General features: G+C 28.6%; 4 protein-coding genes across 5 annotated transcripts; 1 reads left to right on the forward strand and 3 right to left on the reverse strand.

The window, feature by feature from the left end:
* Positions 1-2,887: 2,887 nt before the first annotated feature.
* Positions 2,888-3,498, reverse strand: LOC126666108 (60S ribosomal protein L39). Its single transcript, XM_050359065.2, has 3 exons — positions 3,388-3,498; positions 3,185-3,288; positions 2,888-3,090 (listed from the first exon to the last, which is right to left on the reverse strand). The coding sequence occupies exons 1-3, from the start codon at positions 3,388-3,390 to the stop codon at positions 3,042-3,044; spliced, it is 156 nt and encodes a 51-aa protein (XP_050215022.1). The 5' UTR covers positions 3,391-3,498; the 3' UTR covers positions 2,888-3,041.
* A 2,557-nt stretch (positions 3,499-6,055) lies between these two features.
* LOC126666350 (uncharacterized) lies at positions 6,056-9,261 on the forward strand. 2 transcript variants are annotated; one of them, XM_050359377.2, is made up of 10 exons: positions 6,056-6,379; positions 6,794-6,872; positions 7,202-7,276; positions 7,370-7,406; positions 7,808-7,891; positions 7,989-8,049; positions 8,138-8,244; positions 8,332-8,397; positions 8,663-8,820; positions 8,923-9,261. In XM_050359377.2, exons 1-9 carry the CDS (start codon positions 6,271-6,273, stop codon positions 8,756-8,758), a joined length of 714 nt encoding a protein of 237 aa, XP_050215334.1. In that variant the 5' UTR covers positions 6,056-6,270; the 3' UTR covers positions 8,759-8,820; positions 8,923-9,261. The 2 variants fall into 2 exon arrangements, with proteins under 2 accessions (XP_050215334.1, XP_050215335.1); XM_050359378.2 differs by lacking the exon at positions 6,056-6,379 and adding an exon at positions 6,408-6,592.
* Positions 9,262-9,459: 198 nt separating this feature from the next.
* LOC126679031 (class V chitinase CHIT5b-like) lies at positions 9,460-11,056 on the reverse strand. Its single transcript, XM_050373970.2, has 2 exons — positions 9,824-11,056; positions 9,460-9,729 (listed from the first exon to the last, which is right to left on the reverse strand). The coding sequence occupies exons 1-2, from the start codon at positions 10,932-10,934 to the stop codon at positions 9,701-9,703; spliced, it is 1,140 nt and encodes a 379-aa protein (XP_050229927.1). The 5' UTR covers positions 10,935-11,056; the 3' UTR covers positions 9,460-9,700.
* A 3,386-nt stretch (positions 11,057-14,442) lies between these two features.
* LOC126666064 (class V chitinase-like) lies at positions 14,443-16,640 on the reverse strand. The gene is made up of 2 exons (XM_050359019.2): positions 15,520-16,640; positions 14,443-14,642 (listed from the first exon to the last, which is right to left on the reverse strand). The coding sequence occupies exons 1-2, from the start codon at positions 16,610-16,612 to the stop codon at positions 14,620-14,622; spliced, it is 1,116 nt and encodes a 371-aa protein (XP_050214976.1). The 5' UTR covers positions 16,613-16,640; the 3' UTR covers positions 14,443-14,619.
* Between the last annotated feature and the right edge of the window lie 9,089 nt (positions 16,641-25,729).

Below are 25,729 nucleotides of genomic sequence, written 5' to 3' on the forward strand. Positions count from 1 at the left end.
ACGATTCGGTCCTCCACTTTTGTTTTCTTAGTCATTTAAGTTAAAAGACTTAATTCATAAAACTACATTTTAGTTTAGTCCTTAAATTTATTTTTGATTTAAGTATAAATAAAAATTATATTCTTATGAAATTTAATTACTTAATAAAATCAATTTATTTTTTTATTTGTTTATTCATGCTTTAATTCTTCTAGTTCTTTTTTAAAAATGATTTTTTAGTATTTAATTTTTTTTAAAAAAATTAATATTAAAAGAATTTAAAAATAAAAAAGTAATAAATTTATAAATTATATTTATTAAATCATTAAATCTCATAAAAAATAAATTGTATTTATATTTATGTCAAAACCATTTAAGGACTACATTAAAATATATTTATTTTAATTAAACCATTTGACTTAGTTGACAAATACAGAAAAAAATAGACAGAAGAACTAAAGTGTTGAAGTCCATGTCGTTTAATTTTTAAACTGAAAAAATGAGATTATAAATTACGTAATGTACTTTATATAATTATGAGAATTTGATTAGTTTAAATTGAACAACAATTGAAATATAATAATTATTATATTGTATGATCCAGTGCTTCTTAAAATATCAGTATTCAACAAGAAGCAACACAAATTGAAAGATTAAAATATATTATTAAAGTGATAAAAGTCGCTGCCATTGCTAGCTACTAATATGTCATTTTTCATTCATAATACGCTAAAAGAAATTCATATATATGCACTTTATATTAGCTTTAATTTGTTTTATATTTTCTCCTCCAAAATCTTCTTAATTTTGTACGTAACCTTTAATTTAAGATATATATTAAATCAGCTAAATCATTTGTGATAAATTAATTTCAATAATATTTTAATTTGGGAGTATTTCAATTTATATGTAACCTTATTTTTCATGAGAATACATATACTAGCATTTAGGTTAAACAAAGATGCATATTTAACTAGAAAAATTTATTACTGCCTATGTCCTGTTGTTTAATTAGGATATATTATTACTCCCTATGCATATTTAATTTTTCTTTTACCCTCTTTTACACTTATTGCACATGCATTAAGAAAACAATAATTAGTATTGTTTTTTTTTTCTCATCTTACCTCTATTAATAGTGATTTTATAATTTGTATTTAGAGTTACCATCACTAATTTTAAAAAGAAAAAAGAGGATAAAAGAAAAATTTCTATAAAATGATACTAAAAATATGATATAGAATGCTTAAATGAGACATTAATAAAATAAGATATTGGATATCTTAAATGGGATGGAGGAACTACTGTAATGGCCTTAAAAAGGCCAAAAGATAGTCTTAGTTATAAAGTATAACATGGACGAGGGATCATGCTTAAGACAAAGAAAATATAATTCCAAACTTTGATCTACATAAACCAAATAAGGGATTAAGAGATAGGTATTCACTTTAGCTGATCAGTTTGCATACTAGTAAGCAGTAATAGCTATCAGTGCCGAGTCTCCAACCATCAGTACTAAAAGATTCATACTAACTTGAAAAATAAATACAGCTCCAGATTAATAAAAATAATGAAATACAACCTACACATACAGTCAACCCTCTGATAATTAATATACATGGTAGACTAAAAATTTATTAATTATTAAAATTATTAATTTATTAAATACTTTATAAGACGTAATATTCAAATTGGTTTCCTAAAATTTTATTAATTATTAAAATTATTAATTTATAGAGTATTTATTATTAGAGGGTCTACTGTATAAAACAAAGTAGCCTAGAAATTTTTGGTCAGCCTCAGCTAAAAAAAAAAGCATACAACCACCATTTTGATTTCCCCTTCCATGCTGAGAAGTCGGTTGAACTAATAGAGATTGATCGGCTCCCCTACTCATAGAGTTATGACATATTCAACACACCTACTCTAGTGTTGCGAATTAAGTGTCCACTCCTAGCATTCCAACATCCCTCAATAAGATAATTTGGAAAAAGAATACTTACAAATCAAGATCTCTAAAAGAGCACTATATATATTCTAGCATACTAGTATGCTGTCATCAGCTGCTTAAAGTAAAACTTTGCAACAGCGCTAGTCAAATGAAACAACATCAGGCCATCTGCACCATCAAGTTAACAGACCTCATCCATCAACATCACATACACTCTCATCAAAGCTCTCCCCTTTACAGAGGCATGGAATAGAAATGTGTACTTATACAGAGCCTCTAATTGTCCAGTGTTACATGAATCTAAGTTTTCTTTGAAGTGCCCAAAAGAAAACTGGCATCTGACTGAGGACACTCAGAGCATCTAGTTGACCGTGCTAAGTAAATCAGTATATCTTTCAAGTATACAAAAGAAAAGTAGCATCCAACTAAGGAGACTCAAACATCTAACAAGGCTCCATATATATAGTCCACTAAAGCAGCAACCCTTGCAAACACCATAGTTGGCCAAATACAGAGTACAAAAAATTCTTCATTCCATTTCAAGAACCAAACTAATCAAGCTTCAAGCAACAATTCCTTCAAGAAATTAATACAATCAAGTTTCTATCAACAAATGTTACAACCATCAGGTAAGACGTCCTTAATGCTGCTGGAACCATTCAATCAAGTTTCCTAAGGCAGCTTAAATAACAAATTTTAACCTCAAAACACGTTTCCAAGTAACAATTTCAAATATAAACCAACTTGGCAACACTATGCTAAATATTGTAGCAGAAATCAACATGACTATTACTACAAAAGTCAGCATAAAACTTAAACTTAGATTATATAATCTAAAAAGCAGTAACATCTTTCAAAATCAATGTGAACTTAAACTCTACTTAGAAGGAAAGATTGGAATAATCAACAGAACAGATAACAAACAAATGAAAACAGAAGCTGTGTAGTAAAATGAGATAAGAAATAAAACTTTAACATTGCATCTAAACTGAAAACGAAACAATAGTCATCAAAACATCTAACCAAACATCAGTCTTTTTTGTCTTGGCAAAATAACTAAACAATAGAATCAAACTCCGTAAAAAGTTCAACATCATATCTTTCTTCCACCTTAAAACCCTAGCTTGGTACGGCGCCAGTGCCTACGCTTGGCATTGTACCTGAAAACAAAAGAAACAAAAATTAGAACCACAAATTAACACAACAGCATAAGAAGATTGAATTACCGAGAATAGGAAACAAAAAGATATGCACCTGATGGTGTTGTCGGTTCTCATGCGGATCCAATGAGGAATAGGCCTGTTCTGCCTCATCTTCTTCGCCAGTTTCTTCTTGATTATGAATGTCTTGTGTGACGGCTAACCAAATCAAAAACAGAACACAACATACTCAGCGATATAAAACAGATTTATTCACCATAAATAAAGCATAGAAGATCATAGACAAGTAAGAAATACCATTTTCGCGTCTTTGAGAGGCTGCAACAAAGAGACTTGAAATCCCAATTAGCGATAAAAATTGAAACCCTAGATTGTGAAAACCTTTTATATTCGACGTCCTTATTTTTCAATAAATTGTTGGGCTTCGGTAGTGGGCTGCCGTTTTATGAGCATAAGCCCATGATCTGAAAGAATTTAGATTCTTTCATAAAATAACCACAAAAACAACTTAGACAAAATGTGAACTAAACATTTTGAAACCAACTCTTTCTCTCTCTAAAAACCTCTCCCCCTTCTCTCTAGCTAAACCCAACAAACTTAGTTTAGAGGGGGTGGTTTTTTGGCCTTTTGGCCGGAAAACCACCTCCTCCACCACCCTTTTCTTTAATTTTTATTTTTAAGTTGTTTTTATTTCAAATAAATACTCCATAGATGGAGTTTGGTGTGTTTTTGTGGGTTCTTTTTTTGATGCTTTTTGAAAAATCTTGGTTTTATCAAGATGTTTTGATTTGCATGTTAAGGATCTATGATCCAAAGAAGAAATTTTGAAGTTTTTTTGGTTTGCATGTTAAAAACTTCTTGTCTAGATGATGATCCATGAACCTTTATATATTGAAGATTTTCTTCAATATTTTATTCTAATTGTTTGTTTTTGTTGTTAGTTTTCTAACTTTAAATTCATGATGAAGAATATGTTTCCAAGACTTGAAGCTTTAAAGGATCAAGCGGTATAACGGCATAGTCGATCGAGAATCAAGTTAAGACGCCGCTCCAACGGGATTTTGTTCTTCGTTGCGTCACCTTAGCGGGATTTGTTTCTTAATTTTTCTTTATCGATTATTATCTTTTGCTTGTATTTTTTATTGTTTCATATTTTTATTAGATTAGAGTATTTGAAAGACCATATATTTGCTTGTTGTTATATGGCTTTCATATTTGTACTTTAATCTTCTTCTTTAATATGAATTTATCTCCGTTAAAAAAAAAAAAAAAAAAAACTTAGACAAAATTACTTACAGAACTCAATTTTAAAGTTTTTCAATAACACAAGAAAACAAAGATATTTTTAAAATAATTACTTTTCATGTCCAGCAAAAATCGAAAAAATAATCGCTATAATTAATGTTTTTTTTCAAAGGCTAAAACACTATAATTAATGTTAGTTAGAGATAAAATTGTCAAAATAATTTCATCAACATAAAGTTAAATATTTTATTTTTTTTAATAATTGTAGAGAATGAGCAATTGTGGAAAAATTTAATCAACGACTTAACAGTTTACTGCTCTGTTAAAACTCTTAAATGATTCCCTTTTGAAGAAATTAGGAAGATATTGTAGATACTTTCAAGTGAATAATTAATCTATATCTATATCTATACTATATCTATATCTATATCTATATCTATCTATACTATATATAAAAGTACGGAAGGGGGGCAGACAAATTTAATGAATAATCCTTTTCAATTTACTACTAAATAAAGGTTTTATAGTCATTAACTAATTAGTTATTTAATTAATCACTATTGTAATTAAAGTCCTAATTAGAATAGATAGCTAAATTATCTCTAGTTTAGCTTTTAGTATGTAAAAAATAACTAAATTGTCTCCAAATTAATAAAAATACAGTCGACCCTCTAATAGTTAATATTCTATAAATTAATAATTCTAATAATTAATAGAAAATTGAGAGAACCAGCTTCGTTCCACGTCGAATAATTAATAATTCTATTATTTAATAATTAATAAAATTTAAAATATATTCTACATGAATATTAATTATTAGAGAGATTTTTTTAAAGAAATATATAACAATTGATGATTTATTTGAAGCAATACTAACCTTAATTTATAAAATGGAAGTTAAAATACCATCAAATTATAACTTTCTTATTCTTTAAGAAATTTTAAAAGAAGTTATTAGATAAACAAATTAAAGTAAGTAAAGTATCTCTAGTATAAAAATATTGACAATTATTTTATTTTATAAATACAACTTCTTAATAATTATTTTTTAGTTTGATATTAATTGATATTTTTTAAATTGAATATAAAATTATTTCTTTTAATTGAGTGATTGTAAAGTGTATTTAGTTAGTTTTTTTATAATATAATATTAATATTAGGTCTATTAATGTAAATGCTTTAAAATATCTTTTATAATTTATTTTTTATACAAATTCAATAAATTAATAATTTTAATAATTAATAAAATTTTGATCTACTATGTGTATGAATTATTAGAGGGTCGACTGTATCTTTTAGTTTGATTGAACTATAAAATTAAAATATTGTATTTGGTCTATTATAATATTATTTATATTTCTATCTTATTAATTTTAAAGATATTATTAATAAAATTAAGTTAATTATTTAATTATGATTATTATAAAACCAAAAGAAGAATAAATTCAGTATGAAAAAAGTTTAATAGCCGAATATATTATATTTATTTTTACAAAATTTTTTAACTAATTTAATATTAATTATAAATAAAAAATTGATATAATTATAATAAATTTATTAATATATTTATTGACGAGTTACGTTACAAGCCACGTGCATAGCACGTAATGCGAAACTAGTTATAAATAAAAAATTTAATTCTTGAAAATATATAGTAATTTTTATCTTGACGGGAAAAACAATATATGAACAATTAATTATCCCAAAATTATTGAGCCAGACCTTTCTTCTCCCACACATAAAGAGACGCGCTGCTTAACTCAGCGAACCACTGAGTTCACAAAACGAACCCCACCCAGCAATCTTCCAATCGCTCTTATAAAACTACGACTGTGATCTCTCGAAGAAATCGATAAGAAATTTTTTGACATAATTTTGGTAGTTGAATCCGACGGTTGCTGTTTATCGTCTATCATAAGAAAAAAATAAAGCAAAATGACTAAACCAAGAGCATCACCGTCAGCATCACCGTCACCATCGAAGAGAAAAGCGGACCCACTGAACGACTCCTTGATCACATCATCAACTACTGACTCCCGTCCTGGTATTCAACTCTTCACTGTTACAATTTTTTAGTTCTTCTTCTTTCAAAAAATTTATCCTTATCTTTGGTTGCTTCCAATAAAACGCGGGAAGATTCAAGAAAATTACTGATTTATTAGTACAAAAGAATCTTTGGTATTTGCAATGTGAACTTTCTTGATGGAAAAAGAAAAATCAAGAAATCTAATGTGAGCTTTCTTGTGTAGTGTTAAAGGTTAGTGTTAATTCTAATTTTAATTGCAAATTATAATTGAAGATTCAGCTTAGAACCCTATATACTTAGGAATTGGAAAAACAAGTTTACAACTTTTTTATTTTACTAAGTAATTGTAAAATTTCATGTTAAGGGTTTGATCATTGATGTCCTCCATTCCATTGTTAGTAAAGCTGCATGATTTGATGTTTGTTGTCTCAGCTAAGGTTAGAGCAAAGAAGACTACGCGGGTAGAGAGCTTATTTGATAAATATGCAAACACATCACTAGGCATGATTGAGTAAGTTTTCTTTCGGAAACAATGTTTTGTTAATTTAGCCATTCATGTTATTTTCCAGTTGATGATTTACTTAGTTTTCTAGGAAGCATGTTCTTTAAAAAGGGAAGAATTAAACTTGATTTTGTAATTCTTTTGTTCCATTTGATGTATGTGGATAGATTGGGGAATTCTCATTTCAAAGATATTTTTGTACCATTTAACTAAAGAAAACTGCTGGAAACGTGATTCTCTTTCTAATTCGCTCACTATGCATTGTGTATAATCACTTATTAGATGTCAACCTTTAATGGGATGTTAAAGTTCTTTCTCTCTTATATTTGCTCAACCAGCCCAGCCGGAATTGAGGCTTTTTGTTCAGACATGAAAGTTGAATATACTGATGTTAGGATTTTGATGCTTGCCTGGTATGTTAACTATCGTGCACCTGTAGGCACATTGCTTCATTATCAGTTACTTGTATATATTTTTTTTTATATTTAGTGGTCTATGTATATCAGGAAAATGAAAGCTCAAAAGCAGGCTTATTTCTCACGGGTAAGCTTAAAGCAAACTTATATCTATATCGTTTGCTGCTCCTGTATTTAAAACCGTTGTTCATGCAGTGCATCATTCTAATTGCTTGCTATCTAGTGTATCATATGATTGATGACAAGTTCATGAAGATCCATTTTCTAAATTTGATGCAAATGTTAATATCAGAAGTAACCTGACAAATAGAAGGAGATTTTCTAGTTTATTTAGTTTAAAAGAGAACACATGTCAATTTTGACTGTAACTTGTTCATTGTGAAAATTAGACTACATGAAAACGTGAAATTTTGTGCATATGAGTAATAACTTGTTCCTTTGAATGTCAAGCTTGGCCAAATTTAACTATTTCATGTGATTTTGTTTTTATTTCTCTACTTATGATGATACTTACCCTCCTTTTATCAGGAAGAGTGGCAGACAGGCCTGAAGGCCCTTAAAGTTAATACTCTCGCTCAACTGAAGAAAGCACTCCCAGAACTGGAGAAAGAGGTATTACACTTTTCTGGATTAGTTACTGAATTTCTCCTGTGTCTGATGCTAGCTGCTAGAAAATATGAGTTACTGATTCGCTCTTCATTTCTTTTAGGTAGGGATGGCAAACAATTTTGAGGATTTCTATTCTTACGCATTTCGATATTGCCTTACAGGTATACTTAGTATTTGAAAGGATTTTCTGTAGCTTGGTGCATTTGCTTTCTATTTCCATTTAATTATTGGTACATATTAATTTTGCAGAAGAGCAACAGAAAACTGTAGATATCGATAGCATTTGTGAATTGTTGAATCTCGTACTTCGTTCCCGATTTTGTTCCGAGGTTGCTTCTTTGACCGAGTATCTTAAGGTAGGTGGTTGTTGCCACTGCTGTACTAGTGTAGCTTGTTAACTTTGGGAGTGCATTTATTCATCTCTTAATGTGTCTTTCTAACAGATACAGAGTGATTACAAGGTGATAAACTTGGATCAATGGACGTGTTTTCTTCGTTTTTTCAAGGAGGTATCTTATTATTAGTTTTTGCTGTCAAATTCATTAGAAGTCTTTGCTTGTTATTGCTCTTGAACCAATAGTAAAACTTCGTAGGATTTAAGAATGCTGGCCTGCTTGGGATCTTCATTAATATTTCAGTAGCAAGACTGATCATTTCCATGATGTTTAGAATTTTGCAGTATCGGATAGTAGTCTGGACTTCTACTTTTGTCTATTTATTTCACGTTGATGCTCAAGCACATATTAAATGTAAAGTACCCTATTCAATCTGCAGGTTAGCTTTACAGATCTTGACAAGTATGACGCCAGTGATGCTTGGCCATTGATCCTCGACAATTTTGTCGACTGGATGAAAGAAAATCGTCAGTAGTTGTAGGACTTTCATGACCAATTTTGCTCCCTGGCTTGAGAGTAAAATTCTTAAGCAGTAAGGTAATCTTTGTTTTTGTTTATTTTATTTCTATACTCAGTTTCTTTACTTCTAGATTTGCACAACCTGGGTGTATTTTTATTAGATATCTGTATTTTACGCAGGGATTTACCAGATTACAACTAATAGAAACAGTTTTTACACACAAACTTTGATACCAAGAATACTCCTTCTGAGCTCAGTGTCTTCAGAAAATATGATTGTTTATTTTGCTGTTTGGGGCTAATTGTCTAAATCCATTGAAGTGCTGTAGAAAGGTACTGTTGTGTTTAGGTGTAATTTGTTTCTTATGAAATATGCAACTCTTGCTCCAGTTTTATGGACAAACAACGCTTCAAATGACGTTCTGTTGATTATTTTAGCTCAGTTTGTACCAAAACTCAACTGAATTTTTTTTTCCTAAATTTGAATTGAACCATCTATGAAATATTTTATGATGTCAACCCGAAGTAAACTGAATTTATTGGTTTAATTCGGTTATTCGGTTTGGTTTGATTTTTATACTCTCGCACAGGCTACAGCTTTATAGTAACCCTCCACACCAAATAGTATCTTACACAAATATTTGAAACTCGCTTGCATGAAGCTAGAATTGCTAGTAAATACTACCGATAGCGCTGCCTTCATAAACTCAAAACATGTAGAAATCTAACATCATAATAAACTATCAAATTTTTCTTCATAAAATTACAATCTAAGTTATCTAATTGTTTAGACATGGCATCTTATTTTCTAGTCTATTGAATTTGAGAATCATTCATTGATACTGATGAAGTATTCTTAAGACACATGAAATAAGAGTTTTCATTGCATCACCATCATCTCCAATCAGCTCTCATGAGAAAATCTCCCAATCTCCAAATGAACTTTTCAACACTGTCATCACTTGCCAATAGCCCATGCTTTTACAGCTGCCAACCATAAATTACATTATTAATGCAACATCAACTTAATCAATATATTAAGAAGTATGGTTTGTAGTAATTAATGAGACGAATAAATTACCTTGTCTTGAGATTTTCCATTCATTATCAAAACTAAGGGCCCAAAAGAAATATCCACGAAGTCCATGGGCCTTAGCAAATCTTATTTTGGCTGAGGTTGACAAGGTATCATCATACCCAATCCATGACAACCCAGAATATGAATATGTGGATACAGTTTCCACATCATACACCACTGTTGCATTGTTCTCCTTATTGAACTTCTCCACCTGTGAAAATGTGAGCACACCGTTTCCGGGACCGACACTGACCGCCGGGGCTCGAATCCCGCTTACATTTGGGTCTTTCAGCTTCCAAGTCCTCCCGTAAAGCGGTAGACCCATAACGATCATGTGCCGAGGCATCCCCGCCCTAACCCATGACTCAAGCCCATAACTTGTGCTTATGTTACTGTTGGAATCATACAAAGCTGCATGGGCCCCCGTTACTGAAGTGTCCCATAAACCTCGATAATCATAACACATTACATTGATCAAGTCCAAACTATTCTTCATTGATTCAACCGGAAACTTCCGGTAGACGTTGGACCATAAAAACTCCACTGAAAAATATACGGCAGCCGTGAGCAGCAGCGGAGGCTGTTTTGTGTACTTGGCCTCATTCTGGATAGCAACTCTCCATTCTTCGAACAATAAGCCCAAATCTTGCATCTCTTTTGGATTTTGAGGAAACTCCCAGTCCAGGTCCAGCCCATCAAACCCGAATTTTCTTGCTACTTCAATTGCTGAATTTATAAAAGTTGTACGTGACTTTTCTCCCGATGCCATCCTGGCAAAAAGTCGAGGATCAGCACCTCCACCAGCAATAGATACGAGCGTTTTCACCGGCGGATTTTTATGGCGGAGCGTGGTAGTGAAATCGAGCAACGCCCCCGCTGTTGACTTGGGTATTTCAAATTCGAACGTGACATTATTAGGTACGAGAAAAGCATAGTAAATGTGAGTGAAGAAAGTTGTGTCTATGGAAGAGGGTGGGAAAGAAGATTCAGACCATGAAGGGTAATAAGCACCGACGATCGCTCCCGGTGGAATTATTCGTCCAGCTTGCCCGGTGATCATCACATTCAAGCAGAAATTGATTGAAAGGAAGCACATAAATTTAAGGGTAGCCATTGTTAAGTTATTGAGGAGTAGGTCAAATGCACTGATTTTATTCTAAAAGGTTTGCATAAGATAAGAGTATATAAAGAAAAGTATGTAGATATTGCTTGAAGGTGATGTTGACAATTTTTCATTTAAATTCGTACGTACATTGGTTTGAATGTTGAATTGATCCATGGCACAAGGTGTTGCACATATACAATATGAAATAATGCTACAATATAATAACACTATAGTTCAACCATGCGTGGAACTACTCTTAAGTTAGTATAGGCTTCAGTTCTGACTAAAATTAAGGCTTTTTAAAAAAAAATAGAGGTAATTATTTTTTAAATAGAGATAGGTTTATAGTAAATTTGGAGCTCGAGACGTTATGTTCAATTTGACCAAAAATCAAAGATCAATTAGAAACTAAAGTCGGGCTGAAAAAAATTATTAATTCGCTAATGATTTCAACTATTAAATAATATTTTTAACTTTTAATTTGATCGAGTATAATATAGTATAGGAGCTTTAAAATTGAAAAATATAGAATTCAAACTTAGATAAACTCCTTTGATTGATTTAATTAGTTGTTAGACTTGTTAATGGATTAGGTATAAATCAATTTCTCTAGAAGCCGTCCCACAAGACCTATTCAAAGTTCTGATTTTGACTTTGTTTAATTACATAACAGTAACTAATTGGCTTGCTATAACTTTAAGTAGAAATGAATATGTAGCTATATTATTTTAATCCAATAATTGGTCATAAAAGAAAGGATTATTTAATAAAATATCCTCATTTTCGCGTTTTTTCGATTTCAACACATTCTGCCAAGTGTGGCACCATACATTTTAACTTTTTATTTTTGGCTTATAAAGTCCAACCCTTTTTTTGGCATTTGTACCCTAATTGCCTTATACGTGTCATTTTAATCATTCAAAACAGGCAATTCGACATCATTTTTACGAAAAATAACTCATAAAACGAACTAAGATTGAAATGTGAGGTGAGACGTTTGATAAATTTTTTTCAATTAACTCGAAAAAAAAAGCGCATAACATAAAAATGTTTTATAATAATAACCCTAAAACGATAGAGTATTTGATAAGTAGATTGGATAGCGATTTTTACACTCCACTGCTTCATTTGTGCACTCAAATTAACATTTTGCATCCCTCACTTTCTCTTCTCATACTTCCCTGGACCCTCCCATTTACTCTTTTTTCTGCATATTATTTTTGTTTTTATTAACTTTTGTCCCCTCTCAACAGTAAATATGTTAATGTCTAAATCTTCAGAATCGCTATATTTTACTCAAAACTGTCACCACGAACTCTAATTTTCTTTTAATACCAAATCTAGAAAATTCTAAAAAAAATGTCAAACCACCATAAAAAAAAAAAATAATGTACAGTTTTTAAAGCTTTACGGAAATTAAATCTAAAAATATATAAATTTGAATTGCAGAAAATAACTCAACTAAATGCTTATTTTTTGGAAAACTATAATTATTCAGATGTTTAATCAGTTTAATTAAAAGAAAATATTCGACCCACGTACTATCACTCAATTTTAATTACAGATTTTATAATTTATTTATATTAAAATAGAATATTGCAATTTTATTTTAATAATAAATAGGTACTTTCACAATTGAAAAATAACGTGTATATTAGACACATTGTTAATAAGAATAAACTTTATTTTGTATTTTTAGTAATTTTATTACATAAAAAAAGTACTTGTCTTTCTCTTTTATCAAAATTAAATCTTACATTTCTAGTTTTATTAAAATTAAGTCCCTTGAGTTAATTTTTGATAATATATCACTCATTAAATAATCACATTCATCAATATTAAATTAAGATAATTTATAAATAACTATACTTAAAATTAGGATATTAAAAAAATTGTTTTTATCGTAAACATTAAATTGATATTTAAAAATAAATAATACTAATGATTTAGTGAATAAGACAAATATTGTAATAATGTTTTTCAAAATTTAATAGTCTTTCAAAAATTCTACAACAAAATTTAAAATTTGATGATCAAGATTGTAAGTTGCACAGTAGCTTGGTCAACAATTTGTTCTATATATGATTCATTTCAATACCAAACTTTTTTTGTTGTTTAATTGTGCTAGTTTTATTAAATTTCACATTCAAAGTTGCATTGTAATCCGATACATTAATTTTACAAGTCGTTAATTAGTTTTTTTTTTAATGAGAATCAAAGTCCTAAATCATGCATGTATCAGAATTTTTTTTCTTTTTCTCAAAGGCTAAAATTTCCATTAAAAATAACGAAAATTACATGAACGGTTTCTCAACAAATTGAGTCAACTATTCTAAAAAAGGTGATGAGAGCTGTAAAAATACAGTTATCGACTAGGGCTAAACTAACCACCAAGGGTCACCCAAATATATAGGCTAAAATAACTAGATCTAATAATGAAATTTAGACTTATTGAACGTTTTAAGGGAGTCCAGACCCTGAACGTTCCAACTTCGGGTTTTTATTGTTGCCGGTGGACCTGTTGAACAGGTTCCACCGTTAAAATTGACATACTTCCTCCACCAGATACGCAGTCATGTATCAGAATTGGCTATTGTGAAACGGTGGAATAAATATCATTTTCTTCTTTAATAATCATATACTTATTTAATTCTACAATTATTTTAGGAGTAAATTACTTTAAAACCTCTCGCATTTATTAAATTTTACACTTTGATCTCTCTTTTTTGAAAATCAAACAATTTTATACTATATTTTTAATTCTGTCAACAATTTAGTCCCTCCATCTATTCTTGGTGTTAGTCAATCAAGTTAAAGGATTTAGGGGTAAATTAATTTCAAATTTGAGGGACGAAATCATAGATAAAAATAAAAGTGGGAGACCAAATCATTTTTTAATTATTTTTTATTTAGTCTTTTGACTCGGTTAACTAACACCAGAAATGGACGGAAGGAATAAATCATTGACGGAATAAAAAATAAAGGACCAAATAGTTGGATTTTCTAATAAAAGGAATAAATTGTGAATTATGACATATATGGGGATTTCGGAGTCATTTACTCTTATTTTAGACATGAGATTGCATTTTTTTACAAAAAGTTAAGTGTTTTTGATAAATTTTAAAGTTTAAATTTTCATTAATCCATACCAAAAATAAGTACATTTTTCTTACCATCATCTTCTTCTACTTATCCGTTTCAACATAAAAATGTCCATTCTCTTATTTAATAGATATTTCTTTGATTAAAAATGAACTATAAAATCAATCATGGAAACTAAAACTTCTTTAAAGTCTTATTCTATTTCGATTTTCAAATGAACCAAGTGTATATTTGATAATACTAATCAGATTGGCAAAATTTAAAAACCGTGATATGTGTAACAAATAAACTATAGTTGTTGGCATGTATGTTTATTTTTTCAATTAAAAAAAAAACTAAAATCAATGGTTGAAACTACCAATTTCAATTGGCATAAAATCAAAAAATCGCAATTCCTACCTCTTAAAAGAAAGAGTGAAATACAGATAGTAGTTTATTGATGTGGTATATACTTATGAAACACTTCTAATGATCATTAAACAGTTAAGAACATATCTCCCATATTGGCAACAATTTTTATTTAGTTGGAGTAGATGATTATTGAAAGGCATTGTTTATTTAATTTGTAATCTCTCACACTTAGCCAGCTTAATTACGCTCCCCATGTTTGTGATGCTGCCATAAGAAAAGAAATTGCACGTTAGATTAATGAAAACCTAAAAATAATACAAAATCACACTTCATGCTAAGAAAAATAAAGTAATAATATTTGCTTATGCCCTAAGGGTTTAAAAAATCTGCACCATTTTACCTTATAAATCAATTCAAAATTTTCAATTTCGATAATTTTATTTTAATTTAAAAAGTTAACTGTAATTTTAACACTAAGATCCACTATTTTTTCCATTTGATATATATTTTTAATGTTTTCAATAAAGAATTACAAAAAAATTATATAAATATTTTTGAAAAATCACTTTATTTTTCATAGTTTTGTACATATGACTTGTATAAAGATTAACATTTGATGCACTATGTCACATGTTTATCGAATAATTTATAAAAATGAGCTACAAAAATATATTATCAGCTTTTTAAATTTGATAAAATTATCAACAAAAAAAAGATTTATAAAAAAGGAAAAAAAATTCATCCATAACTTTGACTGTATTGATCAAATATATTTCTAAATAAATGATCTGTTAATTTTATAACATGAGATAATTAAATTCAATTAAAGTTATAGAATTTATCTTTTCTAACTAAACCAATAGGATAAATTTATATAAGCAATTTACGTGACACATTTAAAATTTGTTTATCATAATTCATAAAATTGATATAGATCAGACTATTCAATTTTTTAAAAGATATATTTAATTATGCAATCAAAGTTATGTGTATGATTTTTTTTTCTTATTTTCATTATGGGATTTTCAACTTGTAAGTCATACCTAGCTAAATAATTAAATAATTTAAATTATGCATGAATATATGTATCAAACTCAAAGCTAAATTCGATTTAAACCAAAACTGAATACTAATGAAGTACCTTTGGTGGAAAGCATCCAATTAGAATCAGCACCAACATGCCAAGCAAAATAACCAAGTAACCCTTTCGATTTGGCATAAGAAACCTTTGTAGAAATGCTCTGCAAATCATCATAACCAATCCATGTCGTTCCACTATAGCAATAATCCGTAACAATGCTGCCGTTATACACTTTAACGGCATTATTCTGTGTTATGAACGTTTTGATCTGATCATAACCTATCGATCCATCTCCGGCGAGACCAGCTCCGTTAGCCGGTGCATAAATACCATTGTTATTAGCATTAACAAGACGCCATGACCAACCATAGAATGGCATTCCTAGAACTAATTTTTTCGCTGGTAAGCCTGCCTGAATCCAAGATTTCACACCGTTATCTCCGCTTTCTGGACGGCCCGGATTGTATAAAGCGGCCGGCGGTCCTGTGGCGGAAGGAAACCAGCCGGGGCCGAAGAAATCATAAGCCATTAGGTTGATCCAATCTAAGCTGTTTGATATAGCTTGAATCGGATACGAGACAGAAGGTGAATAGTAGTTAGATATGTAAAGAACCGCTGCTGATAAAAGCAACGGCGGCTTGCCGGAGTTTTTAGCTTCTGTTGCTACGGCGGTTTTCCATTCAGTAAGAAGACTGCCAAAGTTGGTCATTTGAGTGGCGTCCGAAGGGTACTCCCAGTCGAGATCAAGGCCGTGAAAATTGTTTGATCGTGCTAGATTTATCGACGAATCGATGAATGATTTTCTTGAACTGGACTGACTTGCCATAGAAGCAAAAATATTGACGTTGGCTCCTCCGCCGCCGATGGACAAAAGGGTTTTGACTTTAGAGTTCTTTTTTTGGACTGTTTGTGTGAAAGTTGAGAATTGAGGTTGGTTTGCTGATGAGATGGTAAGTTGATAGGTTTGGGGATTAACATCAGCAAATGCACAAAAAAGGTGAGTGAATAGGGCAGAGTTTATGTCGGCAACGGCAAACCCGCTGCCGGGAAACCAATAGCCGCCTTTGACGACGGTGGTTTGGCTAGTGCATAATTGGGATTGGAAGGCAATGAGGAGGATTGAAAAGATAAACGAGAGGATTTTGAATGCCATTGTAAAAGGAGAGAAATGTGAATAATTTTCTTTGATGGACTTTTAAATATATATAGGGTGGGTGCGCTTGCTAATGACTCATGAGTATAGTGTAGGAGTATCCATGAACCGAACTGAATTAAACTCAACTTTTTTAATTCGATTTGACTTTTATTTATTGAAATAAAAAATGTATAATTTGTCCATAAAAGATAACTTATTTGAATTATACATATATTAAGTACCTATAATATTTTTTAAAAAATACTATATAACCCCACCTCTTTTAATTCATTTTTTTATATCTTCTGACGTGACAGTTAAAAAATAGATGGATTAAATTTTATTTTTTAAGATATACACTTTTGAAAAGGAATTAGACGAATGAAATATATCCACATAAGAAGAGTTATAAAAGATGATTTAAAAAAGGTGGGTTATAAACCTAAAGGCTTATGAGTTGGTAAGGCAACGTTCTGACCTAAATAAGGTTGTAGGTTCGAACCATACTCATTTATGCGGCCATTTAAAACATGGGGTCAAAATTTTTCCTTCTACAAAAAACCTATCCAGCTCGAGTGGGGATTAATCTTAATGTGAAAGGCATAAAAATGTCGTTTCATATTTGCAATCCGTTTTGAACACCTCATGATCATATACTAAAAAAAATAGATTTATAATAATAAATTTATAATTTGGGCGTTCAAATAAAATTCAGTTTACTGTTTGAGGACTCGTGGAAGGATTAATAATTAATAATTTTTGATACACTAAAAAATCAAGGTAATATATAAATGCTCACTCTTAATGGAGTGTCTGACTTATAGTCCACAAAAATATAATTTGGAGCCAATTATAAATAGAGAAGTTACATCATTTATTTAAAAAAAATTATAAAACTATATGTTGATTTTTTTCATTTAAAAAAAATACCTAATTGATTTAAAAATATTTATAAAGATACCAAAAAATAAAAAATAATTACAAAAATATTATATATATTGTTAGTATAATGTTAGTATACTAATAAATTAAAAATATACTAACATTATACCAACATTATACCAAGAGTATACACATCAGAATATGCTGAAATTTTATTAATATTAAATAAAAATTATACCAAAATTACACCACATCGTATATTAAAAATTAAATCAAAAATATACTAAAATTATACTAATATTATACCAAGAGTACACATCAGAACATACTGAAATTTTATTAATATTAAATAAAAATTATATCAACATTAAACCACATCGTATACTAAAAATTAAACTAATAATATACTAAAATTATACAAACAATATACAAATTCTCTGGTTCACTACCACCTATAATGAAAATCTATAATCTATATCTATAATCTATAACATATATAAAAGTGTATTAGCGGGGGAACACTTTCATTCATAGAAAAAAAATATCCTCTCCATAACTAATAGACTTTCCTTATTAGAAATCTTTTCTAATCCTAATCAACCTCTAACACTTTCATGAAAATAAAAATTATTTACATATCTTCTTAACTTTCCTAATCCTAATCAAACATATAATATTGCAATTTATGAATAACATCGAGTTTTTTTATACGCATTAGTTTATTTATATTATTAATTTAATTTTTTTCAACATTTAAATAATTTTAAATATGAATTACGATAAATTTATAAAAAATATAAATCACATGCCAAAATTTTAAACATAAAAGTTTTAAAATCACAATCAATAATTTTAAATATAAATAATAAATTATTAGGTAATAAATTTTAAATATTTATATCTTAATATAATATATATGTGATTTATCTTATAAAATTTATATTTTTATTTTTATATCTATTATTATAAATATTACATTAACAGATCATATTACAAATACGATATTAATTAACCATTCATATCACATCTAAAATATAAGTAGATAAATTAAGTTTATAATCTTAAATAAATAATACTATCAAATAGGTTCATGAACATACCTATGTTAAATTTTGGAGTTTGCAGAAAATAGATCTTAAAAATCTTATGCAACTAATACATTTTATGTTTTAACGTCTTTGTATGGCCATATGTATTAGTTTTTTAATATTATTAATTTAATTTTTAATTGTTTTAATTTTAAATTTAAATAGTATCAAATATAAACGATGATAAATATAAAAAAACACATTTAACTATTTCAAATATAAAATCACGATATATATATATATATATATATATATATATATATATATATATATATATATATATATATATATATATATATATTACATTCAACATTTCAAATATAAATAATTATAAATTATAAACCACGTGTAGCGCACGTGCAGAACAAACTAATACATATAAAAACGTGTATATGTTATCAACTAGAAAATATATACAAAAAATTATTATCGATATTTCAAAAGTATACTGAAATTATATCAATGTTAAACCAAATACTGTTTTCAAATTCTCTAGTTCATAGTTTTAATATACCGATATTATATCAATATTATACCAACATTATACACACTGTATTTTTGTAAATAATTTTTATTTTTTGATATTTTTATAAATATTTTAAGCCAATCCGGTATTTTTATAATTAAATGAAAAAAGTCAAGGGATATTTTTATAAATATTTTTAAAATTTTAGTTATTTTTATAAAAAAATTATAAATAATGCGCTTATAAAAATTTAGTTGATTAAAACGAGTTCATTGTATTCGGTGACTTTCTACAATAATATGCTTTTAAAAGTTGTCTTCAAATTGAAAGGTGGACCGCTAGCTATTTGAATTAATTACGTATACAGCAAGGCACAACTAGTTAGCCACACAAGCCATCACCAATTTGAAATAGGCTGCCTAACTCCTGCAGCTTCTAATTTGTTCTAATTACTCAAATTTACTAGTAAGATTTTAATCAATATAATTTTAAATACTACAATTGATTATTTTTAACTTAATTTGTTATCCAATATCCGCTCCAAGAATTGATACATCCTATTGATACAGTGAGACATAACTTTTGAAATTATAGTAGAATTATTAATCCGGTCTTTAAATTTGTAATTTAAAGTCAAATAATACTTTCTATTTTGTTTTATCAATTAAGGATAATATCTTTTTTTTTAAAAAAATCAAGGACAATACTCTCTATTTGTCGATCAATTAAAGATAAAATTAGATTATTTAGGTCCATAAATTTGTTCATATTTTATAATTTTATCTTTAGTAGTTAAAAAATTGAGAGTATTATCTTTAATTGATCAAAATGGTTAGTAAGTTATTTGGTTCTAAAATACAAATTTAAAGACCGAAGTTATCATTTACTCAATTAATGATATAAAAAAATATAAAGAGGGAAAATTTACGAAATCAACTCAATTTATAATGGAAACAATTTATGAAGAAAAATATTAACGTGACTTTTCTCCTATGTTAGCATAGAGAGGTCCAAGAATCTATATTTTATATTCTAAAACTGAAGTGAAAATTCCCATATATTATACAAGGATTTATAAAGGTAGCAAAAATGCAAAACTTGCATTGTTGTTGTTTTTCAAGTGGGGACGGTAAAATAACTGATATCAACTTTCAAATCCCATCATGAGCAGGCTACTATGCCATGGGTGGATATGCTTGCTTTTGAAAATAATATGGGTTTGCAGACTTTAAAGTTTTGGGGTCTTGCGTTTGGAGCCCAATAAATAAATTGTTGCTCCAATTCGTCAACTTTCTAATTCCATCTCTAATCTATCATTTTTTTTAGAGAAAATTAGGATAAATACTCTATTTTTAAAAATAATTTGATTTCCTACCTCAACAAGAAAAAGATATAAAAAATACCTCACAATTTTAATGTTTTTATTTTTTTACTCTAAAACATATTTATATTATAATTATACCTACTATTTATTATTTTTTTATTCCAAGTATATTTTTCCTACTCTTATCATGTTACAGTTGGCTTTTTTTTATTTTTGTCTTTCCTTTTCTCTCTCCTCTTTCCTCATCCTTTTCTTCTTCTTCTTCTTCTTCTTCTTCTTCTTCTTCTTCTTCTTCTTCTTCTTCTTCTTCTTCTTCTTCTTCTTCTTCTCTGGTTCTTTTTTCTTCTTTTTTATTTCTTCTTTCTTTCTTTATTTTTTTCTTTACTCTACCGCCGTCCTTCATCGCTCCGCCGCTGTTCCTTCGTCGCTCCGCCGCTGTTCCTTCGTCGCTCCGCCGCCGTTCTTTCATTGCTCCGCCGCCGTTCTTTCATTGCTCCGCCGTTTTTTATATTTAATTTTGGAAATTTTTTCTCAACTCGTGGTGATTAGTACGATTTATTTTAATTTTCAGATCTAAAAGAATTACTCTTAAATTTTCTCATTTTTAGATCTAAACATTTGCATTAAAAACAATTTTATACACAAAAAATGATTTTCTGCAAAAAAAAAAACAGATTCTGATTATCATATGAGTATCATCACTGCATTATCATGTAAGTATCATAACATTGCAGAAAAAATTGATTTTTTTTATTAAAAACAACCTCTGATTATCATGTTATTATCAATATATTATCATTTCGTTATCATAACACTGCAGGAAAAAAACCCTCTGGTTATCATGTTATTATCATATAACACTGCAGTATGATAACTAGATGATAATGAAATATGATAAGATTATGATAATTGGATGATAATGTACGTGAAAATATAATTATAAAAAGATTCATGATACCAGTGATAACCAAATGATAATTAAATAATAAAGTAATGGTAATAGTATGATAATATGATACCTATATAGAAAAAAATGCATAAAAATTATGATAACGAGATGATAATGTGAAGATAGAGTAGTATGATAATTGGATGATAATGTACGTGAAAATATAATTACAAAAAGATTCATGATACCAGTGATAACCAGATGATAATTAAATAATAAAGTTGTGATAATAGTATGATAATATGATAATATAGTGATAATAACATGATTATCATGTTATTATCACTATATTATCATTTTGTTATCATAACACTGCATGAAAAAAACAACATCTGATTATCATGTTATTATCATAATATTATCATATAACACTGCAGTATGATAACTAGATTATAATGAAATACGATAATTGGATGATAATGTACGTGAAAATATAATTACTAAAAGATTCATGACACCAGTGATAACCAGATGATAATTAAATAATAAAGTTATGATAATAGTATGATAATATGATACTTATATGGAAAACAATGCATAAAAAATATGATAACGAGATGATAATGTGAAGATAGAGTAGTATGATAAGGTTCTTATTGATAATAAAATGATAATGGTATGATAATATGATACCTATATAAAAACAAATTACAGAAAAATTATGATAACGAGATGATAATAATCTGCTACATACGATACTAATAATGACATGATAATAAAATGACAATGCAATATGATATATTGATAATTATATGATAAGGTGAAACTGTGATAATCATATGATAATATAATATTGTGATAATCACATGATAATATGATTTTGTCTAATATTATCCAGCAGTATCATCACATTATCATATAATAATCTGTTACATACGATACTGATAATAATATGATAATAAGATGACAATACGATAGGATACACTGATAATTACATGCTAAGATGAAACTGTGATAATCATATGATAAAGTGATACAGTGATAATCATATGATAATGTGATACTGTGATTTTTTATTTAATTCAAATAATTTTTGAATATGCTATTAATATAATAAAATATTTAAATAGTAGTATATATTTATAAATTATAAAATATTTGATAATACTGAAATAAATGAAAAGAAAATGTTTTATTTATTGGTAATTTATAATAGCAAATTTGTTAATTTAAAGTATGAAGAAATAAAAAATATCTAATTTAAAAAGTTTGAAAAAAGTTTGAAACAAGTAAACAAAATAAAAGTTTGAAAAAAATAAAGAAAGAGACGTCAGGTATGAAAAGAGAGAGAGGAAGAAAGAGAAAGAAAAAAGAGAGAAAAGGAAAGAGAGTGTGTCAGAGAAGCCTATAATAAAGGCAGAGTAAAATTCTAATAAGTTAGACATGGAGAGTAAAAATATCAAAGTGGCCAAATCATGGAGTATTTTTGTTGACTTTTCCGTGTTGAGGTAGAAATTCAAATTATTTTCTTTTTTTAGGTAAATTCATAAATCTCTCTTTTTTTTTAAGTCTGTGGAATTTAAAACAATAATAAAAATTATAGTTTTTCTCTACGTGCTTGCAAGTGTAGACTAAGTTGTTAAATTCATATTTAAAGAACGAAGATTACCCGGTCAAGTCCGGTTATTATGCTTGCCAACAACTGAAACTGTGCAATCATGAAGTTGGAGCCTCTTCCTACTTGAACTCGGACCTCTGGAAAGTTGTTTGAAAAGTGCAAGTGCTGCCAAAATTAAACACTTCCTTTGGAGAACTCTAATAAACATTTTGCATTGCTTCCAAGTGCTGAAAAACATGGGTATTAATACAAATGAGGTTTGTCCTCGGTGTGGCGATGAACACGAATACATGCCACACGTCTTAAAAATTGTAATTGCGCAAGGGGAGTGTGGCTCTTATCTCGACTACGTTTCAGACTGGGCGGGTCTTGGTTCCCTAATATGTCATTTTGGGTAGAGGCGATTGTGAAGAAGTTGAGCCGAAAAGATCTAGCATCGCTCATTACCATCTTGTGGTAGCTATGGAATTCCATGAATGTTCTTCTGTTCAAAGGGAAAGAAGAAACGGTCCATACTGTTATAGGACAGTGTTGGGACAGCCTGGCTGTGATGAACAAGGGCGGCGTGAATAGTCGGTCGACCTTTGTTGTGCAGACTAGTTGGATGGCTCTACCTGCGAATGTGATGAAGCTGAACTCGAATTTGGCGACCACCTCGAATGGTAGAATAGCAGGTCTGATAATTATTATCAAGAATAATGAGGGGCAGATAATGGTCTTCGTAGGCAAGCCCATCTCGGCAATGCATAATTTCGTTATCAGATAAAGCCTTATTGTCTCTTTTGGGTTGAATATCGCGTTGGAATGTGGCTTCTCGGATTGGTAGCGGAAAGTGATGCCCTCTCTATCATTCAACGCCTACATAATGAGGTTACTGACTCAGCCCACCAGAATCTTGTTATGGATGATATTTTCGATTTGATTCTGCGTTTTACTAGTATCAGTTTGTTTTTACTCGTCGTGACAAAACTGCACATACCTTATCTCATTATGCATTATCTATTTCTGAGGAATCAGTGATTATGGAAAATGTTATAATCACGTTTGGCCTTGTATTATCGAAGACCTTGTATTATCGAAGATATGGCTTCGGCATTTGAGAATTTATATATCTCTCCTGATTTGATAAAAATAAAAGATAAATGTACATAAAATGATTAAATGGTTGTGCTTTTTTCTGTGTTTTAGTGGATTAAAACATCTCTATTAGAAATTTGACTTATATCTAACTTTTGGGTATTTGTTGAAAGAATTCATAATTCTCATTGAGCATCATCAAATGTTGGTTATTTGGCTTAAGTTTTGATATTTAGTCCTTCACTACAATTGTATACTTGACCTTTAGCTGACTGTATGCACTTTAAAATTACTCAACTGGGACACTCCTAAATTATAACCCAACTAGCTAGACGCGTGAGAAAAATACAAAATCAATCCAAATTAATTAATAAAAATTATAAATAAGTTAAAAGAATCAATAACTACTAAAACAATAAACATACATAAAATTTCTAAATCCAACTTAAATGATTTAAAAGAATTTTTTTTGCAGTACACTATTTTATATTTTTTTTCAACTTGATAATATTTTTAAATATATTTATAGGTTGTATCTTTTTATCTTTACCAAAAATATATTTTTTTATTTTAAAAATATATTTTTTCACTTTCTAATGATTTATACTCTTTTTTATAGATTTTTTCTGGTGTTTTTTATTTGTCGTGTTTTTAGTGTAACTATGATATTTTTATAGAATATCTATGGTGTTTTTTTATTGTAAATATAGTGTTTTTATAGTGTATCTATGGTGTATATGTAGTGTATTTATAGTGTATACCATAAAAACACTGTAAATACACCATAGATTCACTAGAAAACAATAGAAATACATTGTAAATACACCAGAAATACATTATAACATAAATATACCATAAAACACTGCAAATATACTATAAATCAATTTGTTGTTTACAAAATCAGTAGCATCCAAATAAAAGAAGAAATCTATGAACAAGAGAAAGACAAAATAATTTTATGAACAATAGAATAATTTGTATAGACCAAAAAAATTAATAGATTTACAATAATTTAACTATAAAAAATTTAGATTATCACAAAAATACTTAAAAAATTACAAAATTCCTAAAAACGATGTCGAGGAATTCAGCGGAAGAAACGCGATGATATAAAAATCAATAGCATAATCACGACGATGAGAAATCCATCGAAAAAAATGTGACAGCGAGATGGAAGATAGTAATGTGCGGCAAAAGTAGAAGAACGGAAGAAGAAATTGAGAGAAATAGACAAACGGAAGAGGAAAAAAAAAGAGAAATTTGAAAGGAAGAGAAATGAAGAGAGAGAGATGTGCGGTGACTATGTGAAATTATAACCTAAAACGAGTTGAAGCCTTCTATATATAGTAAGTTATTTTTGTAAATATATTTGTATGAAAAGATAGTGAAAAACATATAAATAAATTGTTAAATTCAAATATTTTAAAATGATTCCGATTTAAAATGCTAATTAATTGAATAACAAATAAGTATTTTATTAACACTTACTAATAACATATTAAAACTTAAGGTGCTTATAATAAAAATTGCAGTTATAAAAATAAGTATAATATGAATATAAATAAAAAATATTAGAATATGTTTTTTTTTAATATGAATAGTTATATATGGAAAAGTGCGCCAACCAACAGTCCATATTCCAAGCAATGAATTACAACTCAAATCGTATAAATATTGGACATCAAATTATTAAGTCGTGAGTTTAAATTCTCACACGCCCCAAATACAATAATAATAATAATAAAAAATATACATACTCTAATAACGACTACAAGTTAGGTGTAGTATTTT

This window comes from Mercurialis annua, linkage group LG1-X (genome assembly GCF_937616625.2).
Source record: "Mercurialis annua linkage group LG1-X, ddMerAnnu1.2, whole genome shotgun sequence".
In the NCBI taxonomy this organism is placed as follows: Eukaryota; Viridiplantae; Streptophyta; class Magnoliopsida; order Malpighiales; family Euphorbiaceae; genus Mercurialis; species Mercurialis annua.